The following is a 12,739-nucleotide window of genomic DNA, read 5'->3' as shown; positions in this document are numbered from 1 at the left end:
GATGTTTTGTTAGTTTCAGGTATATAGCATAGTGATTCAGTTACATATATACATGTATTTGTTCTCTTTCAGATTCTTTTCCCTGTATAGGTTATTACAGAATATTGAGTAGACTTCCCGTGTACTATCCAATAGGTCCTTGCTGGTTATCTGTCAGCAAATATCTTGAAGGAAAAACAGTAGCATATTGTTAAGCCAGTTCTGTCCTTTCTCTTTCATCAGAATTTTGGCCTTTCTAATTTTTTTTAATGTTTCTATAGGCCAGCAAGACGGTTAAAAGTTCTGCATTTTTCTTTATATTATTTAGTAGTAACTCTCTGCCTTTTCCTTTTGCCTAAATTGTCAGATTTTTGCTTAGCTCCCCCATATCAGCAGAACTCTAAGAAAAAGACAGCTGCAGTATGTCAGCTTGACTTTACTCATGGTTTCCCCCTGCTGGAGAATTGCCACCTGGGTTTTGGTTGCCTTGGCTCTCTACAGTACATTCAAATGCGTGTGTGTATGTGTGTGCTTGTGAAAGTGTATAGATAGGTATATGTATATATCTGGCTTTTCTAGTTGTTCTTGATGAGAGTGTTGCTTTGCTACAAAGTACTCAATTATATCCAGAAGCAAAAGCTCAATTATAATATTTTATTTTCTACCCCCCACCACCCGTTATTTTGTTTGTTTGTTTTGCCCCACCACATGGCATGTGGAGTCATACTTCCCCAACCAGGGATTGAACTTGTGCCCCCGGAATTGGAAGCATGAATTCTTAACCACTGTACTGCCAGGGAAGTCCCCCACCCCATTTTAAAAATAATGCTCCTTGCTCAACCAACTGAAATGATTCCATGATCTAATAGTCCAAGACCCTTAACCAAAAGGAAAAAGACACAGAGCTTCAAGACAATGGCAGTTGAGATAATCAGATGACTAGTAGGATTTAAGCCAGGTGATCAAGGTTAACAACAACAGTGGTACATCATATTGATTGTATGTACCTTTGAAGTGATGTGATGACAGTTACACTTTACCTCTGTGGTCTTCCTCCCCACAACCCATAACCCCAGTCGAATCATGAGAAGAACAGTAGACAAAGCTCAGTTAAGAGACCATCTACAAAATACCTGACCAGTATTCTTCAAAACTGTCAGGTTCATCAAAAACATGGAAAGGAACATCTAGCAAACTATCACAAACAAGAGAAACCTAGGAAATTTGACTACTAAATTACAGGATCCTGGAACAGAAAAAGAACATTAGATAAAAACTGAGGAAATATTCATAAAGTATGGACTTTAGTTAATAATAATAAAGATCAAAATTGGTTTATTAATTGTAACAAATGTATCATACTAAAGTGTCAATAATAGGGAAAATTGGGAACTTCCCTGGTGGTCCAGTAGTTTGAAATGTGCTTCCACTCAGAGGGCGTGGGTTCGATCCTTGGTCAGAGAACTAGGATCCCACATGCTGTACATATGGCCAAAAAAAGGGGGGAAATTGGGTGTAAGATATATGGGAACTCTCTATTTTATCTTCACAGTAATTTTGTACACCTAAAACTTTTAAAAAATAAACAAGTTTATTTTTTTTTTAAGTCAATAGTGTTTGACCCCTCAGACGGCTTTATTTATGAATATAATTTTTGTCTTCTTCGTCATTGTTGTATCTCCAGTACCTAGAAGGTTGGCCAGCACATTTAGGCTCTTGATAAATATTGGTTGCCTGGAGGGATAGAAGAGAGCAAGGGAGGGTGAATTACAGATAACTTGTAAGTTTCTGCCTTGGGTAACTGTGGATGGTAATAATGACTTAGGAAATACAAGAAGCAGAGATTGGAAACTGTTCCATGCTTGACAGATGATATGTTCTTGTTTTATACCAGTGATACAGTTAATAATAATGAAGAAATCTGATCAAGTCAGAATGGTAGCTTCTTGGTTACTTCTCAGAGGAGTAAACTCTTTTTTTCTCTTTTAGGCATATAAAACCTTTGCTAATCGAGTGAACAATTTAAAGAAAAAGCTGGATCAATTGAAGTCAACCCTTCCTGATCCTGAGGAATCACCAGTCCCTTCCCCAAGCGTGGATGCTCCCTCCCCGACTGGCTCTGAGTCCCCTTTCCAAGGAATGGGAGGTGAGGAGTCCCAGTCACCAAATGCAGAGAGTGAGAAATCTGCCACACCTGAGCCTGCGACAGATAATCGTGACGTGGAAGATATGGACCTCTCAGATGTGGAAGACGATGGGTCAAAAATTATTGGTACGCCCTGTGTGATTAGTAGACCACTTGCTCCTTGTCTGTTTTGCTTTCCCCACCAATAAATCTGTCACTGGCAGGTATTAGAAAGGTAGTTCAATCCTTATAAAATTAGAGCACCAAGGTGGTAGTATTGTCTCTAGAGCAGTGGTTCAGGTTTGGTATGCCATGTAGATTAAGAATCTGTGCTATTCAGAGAATTCTTTGGTGGTGCAGTGGTTAGGAATCTGCGCTTCTGCTCCCGGGGGCCCAAGGTCCAAAAAGCCACATAGTGTGGCAGAAACAACATATACACTGGATTCTAGAAACTGAGGACCATAAAAAAGAGTGAAAATATCTAATTAATAATTGTTTTACTAAACCGAAAATATTTGGGGTGTATTGAGTAAATAAAATACATTATTAAAATTAACTTTACCTGTGGGTTTTTTGTTTTTTGTTTTGCTATGGTTACTAGCAAATTTATACTTATATACGTGTCTTGAATTGTATTTCTGTTGAACACGCACTGCTCTAGAGGGAGGGCCACTTATGCTGAAATTCCTTGTTCTCTGTCACTCTTGACCTTGAAGATTCCAAGATTCTCATTTTGTTAACCACACTTTGACAATTAACACAGTTAACCTGGATGGGTGAATTGTTTCTCTGGCATCCCCAGCTTTTATAACTATTTTTATTAGGCAGTTTGACCTAGGTTGAATTTGATGCACTATCCATATATACATTGCCTTTAAAGTATTAAGAGTCTTATTGCAGGAGGTATAACATTGTATTAGTGTCTGATTTTACCCCCAGTAGACCAATTTCGGGAAGCCAAAGGAAAGTAAGTACACTAACGTATGTACAGAGTTTCTGTCTCTTAGGAAGCGCCCAGGTTAACGGCAGAGAAAAGACAGGACAGTTTATGACATAAACATTACTGAAAAAACACAAATGTGTACCAAATAATAACATGCTTCCAGAAATGTACAAATTCAGTACACAGATACTAATATGGAAGAAATCATTAAAAAGTAAAATGAAAGAAGCTTTAGAGGGACTTCCATGGTGGTCCAGTAGTTAAGAATTTGCCTTGCCATTCAAGGGATGTATGTTCGATTCCTGGTCAGGGAAGCAAGATCCCACATGTCTCAGGACATAAGCCCACATGTCACAACTAAGACCCAACACAGCCAAATAAATAAATTAAAAAAAAAAAAAAACATGCATTTGGGAAATTCAGTTTAAGCAGATACTAAAGGTGGGAAGGTTCATGAGTTATTAAGAGTATGGCTTTAAAAAAAAAATGATGAATGATTTTTCTCTAATAAATCATAATACATTTTAGGAAATATTAGGACATGTGATTCTGCATTGGAAGCAGAGTCTGGAAAGCAGTAGGATACAATATCATCTCTTCTTTTTTTTTAAACAGTAGAGGACAGGAAGGAAAAACCTGTGGAGAAGTCAACTGTATCCACTGCTGTACCTACAAAGCCAACAGAAAGTATCTCAAAAGCCTCTTCGTGTACTCCAGCACCTGTGACCATGACAGCAACGCCACCTCTTCCAAAGCCTGTGAACACATCCCTTCTCTCCCCTACTCCAGCATTGGCTTTGCCAAACCTAGCTAATGTGGATCTGGCAAAGATCAGTTCCATCCTTAGCAGCCTGACATCAGTCATGAAAAATACTGGTAAGTAGGCCTAGTAAAGAAAATAAAAAGCTTATTTCTGTCTTTCGAATTGAACCATCAATCTGAGTTTTGTTTTTGTTTTCTAATTAAAAGTAGTTTTTTAATTATAAAGTAAAAATACAATACATGGTCACTATAGAAAAATTAGAAAATAAAAGAATAAATATTCATAGTCTGCCACCCCAAAGGAACTCATTTCTGTTTATTAACCTTTCAAGTATGTGTGTGTGTGTGCATATATATGTGTGTTTGGGGAAGTAAAATATTGACATTAATTTTTCTGTCAATAATTGAAGCATTGGGAGGGGAAATAGTTGAAGTGCATTGCATGTACAGTTGGTTCTCCATATTCATGAGGTCTGCAGTTGCAGGTTCCATATCCATGGATTCAGCCAACCATGGATTGAAAATATTTGGGGGGAAATTTTTTTCAGAAAGTTGAAAAAACAAAAACATGAACTTGCCTTGCCCTGGCAATTACTTACATAGCATTTACATTGTAATGTGTATTTTAACTAAATCTAGAGATGATTTCAAGTATATGGAAGATGAGGAGTTCTCTGGCAGTCCTGCTTAGGACTAGGTACTTTCCCTTTCATGGCCCAGGTTCAGTCCCTAATCAGGGAACTAAGATCCAGCAGGCAGTGTGGCCTGGTAAGTATATGCACACATAGGTACTGTATATAGAAGGATGCGCATAGGTTATATGCAAATACTGTGCCATTTTATAAGGGAGTTGAGCATCCGCAGATTCTGGTATATTCAGGGGTCCTGAAACCAGCCGCCCATTGATACTGAGGGACAACTGTACTGTTTTGAAATCAGCTACTAAAAATTTAACTCCGTATCATGAACATTTTTGTAAGTCATTAAATATTCATCTACATCATCTGATAGCTATACAGCATTCAGTAGTTTATATAAGCCTTTATTATTAGACCATCTAGTGTGTTTGCAGTTTTTCACTATTGTAAAGAATACTTAATGAACAACCTTGATGCTAAAAATGTATGCACAACCCTTCTTAAAAGGAATTTTAAATAGGACTTTTTTTTTTAATGGAAATCTTAATAAAAATTTACAAAGTAGAGCCCTTGTATATACTTATCACTCATTTTCAACAGTATAAACACATGGCCAATCTTGTTTCTGCTGTGTCCTCTCCAATCCTGATTATTTTGAAGAAAAGCCCAATTATTTCATTTCTTCATAAATAATTAAATATTTATTTCTAGAAGATAAAGACTCAAAAAAATCAGCATGTAAGTTTTTAAGTTTTTTATAACTAAAACAGTCTCCAAAAGATGTACTATTTTGTGTACCAACTATATGAAAGTTCCCATTGTTTCTCAGTCTTTCCAACACAATTTAGTTTTGCTTTATACTTTGTCAAATTCAGTCTTAGAAAAAATTGTTTGTTGGAATCTGCATTCCTTTCATTAAATATGTAAAATTTTCTTTCATTTATCAGTAATTTTTTCTTTACTAAATACCTGTTTATATTAAAAAATGACTTTCTATTTATATACCTTTTTTCCTGTTAAAAATTAACCCAGTGTTTCAAAACATAAAAATGTAAAGATTGCTTGAATGAAAAGTCCATGTAAAAGGAAATAACTTATTTATCTCAGAATTATTCAGTGACCAAGTCTGATCATAATTAACCAGCAGTATTTATTGAGCACTTACAGAAGTCTGATGTGTAGGTTTCATTTGGTAGAGAAAAAAGAAATCAGTTTTCCAATCTCTTTCTCCTGGGGCTCTGAAAGCTAGTAAATACATATGAACAAAAACTTGATATTTGTCTAATTTAATGGTGTTCCAAGTAGACGGGAGCAAGTCTTGGTTTTCAGAGTTTTTCTTTCTATATGCAATGGACAACTAGTGGATCATGCACAGAAGAATTCCTATGAGACATATCAGACTCAATTCAGTGACTGGAAAGTGTCATGCATTTAAAGGTCATTTTGAATTGCGTATTCTTGAGTTGATCTTTCTGCCACCAGGGGTCAGTCCTGCATCAAGACCTTCTCCAGGAACTCCTACAAGCCCGAGCAGCCTCACCAGTGGCCTGAAAACACCTGCACCTGCCACAACAACATCTCACAACCCTCTGGCAAATATCCTCTCGAAGGTGGAGATCACCCCAGAGAGCATTTTGTCTGCTCTTTCCAAAACCCAGACACAGTCAGCCCCTGCACTGCAAGGTAAACTGACATGTGCCAGAGGGATTTGAACTGTGAATGTTTGTCTCTGGCTTAATCCTGGGTACCATTTCTGAGAAATCTAAAGCCATGAAATATATAATACAGTTAATTCATTATTCTCTTTATCATATATGACCTGTCATTTATAGAATTTTGAAATGTCAAGGAAGGGACTTTAAATATGCTCTAGTCTAATCCCCTCTTTGGGTGAGGAAATTTAGGCTCAGTGAGGTGATGTGACCAGGTTAAGATCACACATCGGCCTTTTTAGTGAGCTGAGACTAAAAGCCAGATTTCTTGACTGGAGTTCAGTATTCTTTCACTTATTTATCCCGTACTCTTAGTATACATGAGTAAGTGTTGAATTGTACATATTTTAATGTAATTGAAACTAAAAACAATAAAAAAAGATCAGTCTGCTATCAGAAATCTTAGAAGACATGATTATCTCCTTTTTTATGTCCAAATGGCCTCTATAGATATCATACCTTTTTCTGTTTTCTGACTACCTGTGAAAGTGAAAGTGTTAGTTGCTCAGTCATGTCCAACTCTTTGCAACCCCATGGACTGTAGCCCACTAGGCTCTTCCTTCCATGGGATCTCCCAGGCAAGAATACTGGAATGGGTTGTCATTCCCTTCTCCCAGGGGTCTTTCCAAACCAGGGATCAAACTCAAGTCTCCTGCATTGCAGGCAGATTCCCACCAGGGAAACCTACCTATTATCTTTTACCTTGTTTGAATCTCTCTATTCAGCTTTGCTAATTATGTTTTGTGCCTAAAACTGTCTGCTGCCTTTTTTTTTTTTTGCTTCTAACATTTTTTCTTAAAGCTTACCTTGCTCTTTGTTCTCAGATCCTTCAAATACCAACCTGAGTATAATTATGCAGTGAATTACAGCTTCAATATAGTAATTTACTCTGCATCAGTAGTTCTTAACTAGAAGTCTCCAGGGGACATTTGGCTGCGTCTGAAGACATTTTTGTTTGTCACAGCTGGGGTTGAGGTGGGGAGCCACTCCATTTGATGGGTAGAAGCCAGGGATGCTACTTAATCCCTGCATAGGAGAACCCCAACAACAAAGTATACAACCCAGAATGTCAGTGGTGCTGAGATCCCACTTAAAATGAATAGAGAGCAGCAGTACAGGTATCTCTTCATTTTCTTATTTCCTATACTTCTATAAGTGGATCCGCCAAGCACTGTATTATAGTGAGCTTTGTCTTACAATATAAGAGAATTTTGTTACACATGACTAAATACTACTAAATAATAATCCACACCTCTACATATTGGCACCAGCAAAAGAATTAATACTACAGTGCAACTCACACTACTAATTTCAGGGATAAGTAGTTTGAGAGATTGGCATGTTGATGATTTCTCCTTTCTAGTTTCTCTTCTATTATCATTCTGTAATTACATTAAAAACCATAAACTCACTTGTATTTTAACTTCTTATGTAGATATAATACATAGATCTTAAGAAGCTTTTTCTTTAAGCAGATTGTTAAAACAATATCATGTAGACCTTCTAATCAGGCAAAATTTGAACAGAACTAGGTGTGTTGTGACAGAATAAAAAGTGGGACTCTCAGAAAAAAAACTTTGTGGAGTAACAGGGCAGTTCACCACCTTTGAGTTCCTCATGGAAAGTGGAATTCTCCTTACCTTTTATTTTATTTATTTTTTTTTTTTCTCCTTACCTTTTAAAAGGACTATGTCTGACAACTTAAATAGATACCTTTCTTCAACAACCATAGAGGAAATCTCTTAGAACTTTGCTCTCAATGTCTCACCTACAGCCCTTAATGGTATTTTCAGCACAAAAGAATGACTTTAGTGGGCAGACACTATAGTGGGTATAAATAAAGTAATATTTAGTGGTAAGAGAGTAATATTTCCCCTATTACCAGAAATCTGAGTAGTATCTATGTTAAGAAGATGATCTCTTGAAGAATTCATTTCACAACATCTGAAAGATATGCTGAAATACCATTTTATAATCATAGGATATTATCACTTTGCAGTGCTTCAAGACTTCTGATTTTGGTAAAAGCAGTTGCTGTTAAGAATTAAATCAAACTATTAAAAAGAGGAAAATTGTACAGCCAGGGAGATTATTTAAAATTAAATACAGATATTTTTTCAGGAGGATAGCAATGAAAATAAACTGTTTTAATTGTTTGGATTTTTCAAATATTGCATAATAATAAAAGCCATGCATCATTGTTTAGAAGTCAGTGGCATTTGAAAATGCTGCAAAGATGGAACAACCTTAAAAATTTTAAAACCTTAACTCTCTTAGCAAATAAGGATAAAAATTGAAATTTTAAAGAAACAATAATTGAAATATCAAATGAAATATTATTTTTTTTTCATATATCATTATGAAGGAACAGTTTTAGTATATGACTGAAAGCTATTAATTCAGGTGAAGTGTATGTAAAATTTTCGTTTGTGATCAGAAATTGAGTAAATTTTCCAAAATATGATTGGATTTTAAATAAAGAACCTTCTGTTATTTCTTTATCAAATATTTTTTCAAGAAATTTTCTACAGGAGCAGTTTGCTTTGGTGGACTTCAGCCTGCCTTTGCCCCCAAAGAATTCTTTCTTGGTGCTCTGAGAATGTTTTGTCTGTCAGCGAGTAGAGGTGGATCTCATCAGTGTCAACATGTATAGACCAATAATCCTTGAATTTTCCAAGCTATAAGAAGGGGATTGGTGTGTCGTCTTGTCAAAGGATCAGTGTCCCCAAAGGTCTAATTCTATAAGCTTTTTGGTGTATATTTATTAGTGCTACATTCTACAACTAAAAATTTCACAACCGAAGCCTTGTTTCCCCAAATATAACACCAATCCAGCAAGATATGCTTCTTAAAAAAAGCATCACAGGTCACATAAGTCCCTGCAATTTGCATGTCGTTCTCTCTGTCCTAAGAATAACTGTACATTAACTTATTAGAGACAGTTGCGGAAGTTGGAAAGGAAAGATAGGGCAGAATATCTGTTTGCGTTTAGAGAAACAATTCTGCAGACCAAACATTAAGAAATACTGGCTTAAAGTGTTATTTTACAGATAATTATGCCCCCTTTCTTTTCCTGTTTTGTCTTGTTTAAACTCTGAGTGATTCTGACACTAAAATCTCCCTCTTCCTGTTGCCTTTTATTTTGCCATGTTGGCCTTGTTTCATGGCTACTAGAAATATTTCAGTAATTTGCTCTCCTTATATTGATAAATCAGACCAGTGTTTTCTGTGACATTTAGCCATTACTTGTTTGTTCTGAATCCCTTTGATCTCATATTTTAATGTCTGTCTAGTTCCCACTGGAATGAATATCTGATTAGCCTACATTGTTTTCATTGGAAAGTAGGGAGTTGTTGTTCTTAACTTCTCTAATCTTTGTTTCTACAGGCCTGTCATCTTTACTTCAGAGTGTTACTGGGAACCCAGTTCCATCCAGCGAAGCTACACCCCAGAGCACTTCAGCTTCCCCTGCTAACACCACAGTCTCTAGCATAAAAGGAAGAAACCTGCCCTCCAATACCCAGTCCTTTATTCCCAAAAGCTTCAACTACTCTCCTAATTCCTCAACTTCTGAAGTCTCGTCAACTTCAGCCAGCAAGGCCTCCATTGGGCAAAGCCCAGGGCTCCCAAGCACTACTTTCAAGCTGCCCTCCAACACTTTGGGGTTCACAGGTAACCACAGTGCTAGCCCTGCTGCACCGCCTACTGAAGTTGCCATGTGCCAATCCTCAGAGGCCTCCAAGCCAAAGCTGGAGTCAGAGTCCACCTCCCCAAGCCTGGAAATGAAGATCCACAACTTCTTAAAAGGTAATCCTGGTTTCAGTGGCTTAAACTTAAACATCCCAATCCTGAGCAGTTTGGGATCCAGTGCTCCAGCAGAAAGCCATCCATCAGACTTCCAGCGTGGCCCTACTAGCACGTCAGTTGACAACATTGATGGAACCCCGGTACGGGATGAACGGAGTGGGACACCCACTCAGGATGAGATGATGGACAAGCCCACGTCCAGCAGTGTGGATACCATGTCCCTGCTTTCTAAGATCATTAGCCCTGGGTCCTCAACACCCAGCAGTACAAGATCACCACCCCCTGGGAGAGAGGAAAGCTTCCCCCGAGAGCTCTCCAGTTCTGTGTCTACGTTTCGGCCCTTTGGCTTGGGCAGTGACTCCCCCTATAAGCAGCCTTCCGATGGAATGGAGAGACCGTCTTCTCTGATGGACTCTTCACAGGAGAAGTTCTATCCAGATACTTCTTTCCAGGAAGATGAAGATTACCGAGATTTCGAGTATTCAGGGCCTCCACCATCTGCCATGATGACCCTAGAGAAGAACCCAGCCAAGTCTATCCTGAAATCAAGCAAGCTTTCTGATACCACTGAGTACCAGCCAATCCTGTCCAGTTACAGCCACAGGGGTCAAGAATTTGGGGTAAAGTCTGCCTTCCCTGCATCTGTGCGGGCCCTCCTGGACTCTAGTGAGAACTGTGGCCGGCTTTCGTCTCCCCCTGGACTGTTCAGTGCCTTCGGCGTCAGAGGGAATGAAGCGGGGTCTGACCGGTCACCATCGCCGAGTAAGAATGATTCATTTTTCACCCCTGACTCCAACCACAATAGCTTGTCTCAGTCTGCCACGGGGCATCTCACTTTGCCACAGAAGCAGTACCCAGACTCTCCTCACCCAGTCCCACATCGGTCCCTTTTCTCTCCGCAGAACACCCTTGCTGCTCCCACGGGCCACCCACCCACGTCAGGCGTGGAGAAAGTCCTGGCCTCTACCATTTCCACCACGTCGACGATTGAGTTTAAGAATATGCTTAAGAATGCCTCACGAAAGCCCTCAGATGATAAACATTTTGGCCAGGCCCCCAACAAGGGCACTTCAAGTGATGGTGTCAGCCTGTCAAACCTCGCCCAGCTGAGCTTGACGGCCGCCGATCAGCAGCAACAAGAAGAGCACTATCGCATAGAGACTCGAGTCTCCTCCTCCTGCTTAGACTTGCCTGACAGTACCGAAGAGAAGGGGGCCCCTATAGAAACCTTGGGTTATCATAATGCATCCAATAGGAGGATGTCAGGGGAGCCGATACAGACTGTAGAGTCCATCCGAGTCCCTGGGAAGGGAAATAGAGGACATGGGCGTGAGGCTTCAAGGGTGGGTTGGTTTGATCTGAGCACCTCAGGAGGCTCCTTTGACAATGGCCCCTCAAGTGCCTCTGAGTTGGCATCCCTTGGGGGTGGGGGCAGCGGAGGCCTCACTGGCTTTAAAACAGCACCATACAAAGAACGAGCACCCCAATTTCAGGAAAGTGTCGGCAGCTTCCGTTCCAACAGTTTCAACTCAACATTTGAGCATCATCTCCCCCCATCCCCCTTGGATCATGGGACACCCTTCCAGAGAGAGCCAGTGGGGCCATCATCTGCCCCACCTGCCCCTCCTAAGGATCATGGTGGTATCTTCTCTCGAGATGCACCTACTCATCTACCCTCTGTGGATCTTTCGAACCCCTTCGCAAAGGAGGCAGCCCTGGCCCACGCTGCCCCACCTCCTGGGGAGCACGGTGGAGTTCCTTTCCCCACCCCACCCCCTCCTCCGCCCCCCGGGGAACATAGCAGCAGTGGCGGGAGTGGCGTCCCTTTTTCTGCTCCTCCTCCTCCTCCACCTCCTGGTGACCATTCTGGGGTTGTACCCTTCCCAACCCCACCACTGGCAGAGCACGGAGTGGCGGGGGCCGTGGCAGTATTTCCCAAGGACCATAGTTCCCTCCTTCAGGGGACCCTGGCTGATCATTTCGGGGTGCTCCCAGGACCCAGGGACCATGGGGGCCCCACCCAGCGGGACCTCAACGGCCCCGGCCTTAGCCGTGTGCGCGAGAGCCTGAGCCTGCCTTCCCATTCTTTGGAGCACTTGGGCCCAGCCCATGGAGGAGGAGGTGGGGGAGGCAGCAACAGCAGCAGTGGCCCCCCCTTGGGTCCCTCACACAGAGACGCCATCAACCGGAGTGGTATGATCTTGCGGAGTCCCCGGCCAGACTTCCGGCCTAGGGAGCCTTTTCTCAGCAGAGACCCTTTCCACAGTTTAAAGAGACCCAGGCCACCTTTCGCTAGGGGCCCTCCGTTCTTTGCACCAAAACGCCCATTCTTCCCTCCCAGGTACTGATGGAAACTAAGGGAAAGGCATTTGAACAGTAGAGAGCATTGGAAGTAGGAGTTTGGTTTATTATCATTGTTTTTATTTGTTCTCCCTCCTTTGATCTATTTTTTTCTTTCTTTTTTTTATTATGACAAAGGACCTCCCTTCCAAATTAAAAAGTTATATATGCTTACATTTCACTATTCCATCCAGTCCTCCCTCCCACTGCACTTATACCTACCTTTTCCAAGATGTTTGTATTTTAAGGGGGTGGGGGGGCAAAGAAACACAACTAAAGCCACTTCATTTGGCTGGGGGTTTGAAGGGTGGGGAGGAAGACAAATCTTATTTTACCCCATCTATTGAAGAGTATTACTACATTTGAAATAAAACTTCCATCAGTACAGATAATACCATGTGCAATGTTGGGATGTTATTTGGGGCTTGGCTTA

The 12,739-nt window shown here is 40.4% G+C and overlaps 1 protein-coding gene across 4 annotated transcripts in view; it reads left to right on the top strand.

Moving 5' to 3' along the window:
* The window catches only part of RPRD2 (regulation of nuclear pre-mRNA domain containing 2), a 92,451-nt gene extending 79,753 nt beyond the window's left edge, over positions 1 to 12,698 (top strand). For 2 of the 4 annotated variants that reach the window (XM_010838709.1, XM_010838706.1), the window contains 4 exons: positions 1,969 to 2,251; positions 3,663 to 3,923; positions 5,930 to 6,130; positions 9,547 to 12,698. In XM_010838709.1, coding sequence (XP_010837011.1) covers positions 1,969 to 2,251; positions 3,663 to 3,923; positions 5,930 to 6,130; positions 9,547 to 12,314 — 3,513 coding nt within the window. In that variant the 3' untranslated portion in view covers positions 12,315 to 12,698. The remainder of the gene's footprint in view (positions 1 to 1,968; positions 2,252 to 3,662; positions 3,924 to 5,929; positions 6,131 to 9,546) is intronic. The other 2 variants (XM_010838710.1, XM_010838707.1) reach the window with 2 other exon arrangements.
* The last annotated feature ends 41 nt before the right edge of the window (positions 12,699 to 12,739 follow it).

This window comes from Bison bison, unplaced genomic scaffold (assembly GCF_000754665.1).
Source record: "Bison bison bison isolate TAMUID 2011002044 unplaced genomic scaffold, Bison_UMD1.0 scf7180017864104, whole genome shotgun sequence".
NCBI classification, from domain to species: domain Eukaryota; kingdom Metazoa; phylum Chordata; class Mammalia; order Artiodactyla; family Bovidae; genus Bison; species Bison bison.
Note: the sequence above shows the minus strand (reverse complement) of the source record. Positions and strands in the feature narration are given on the sequence as shown.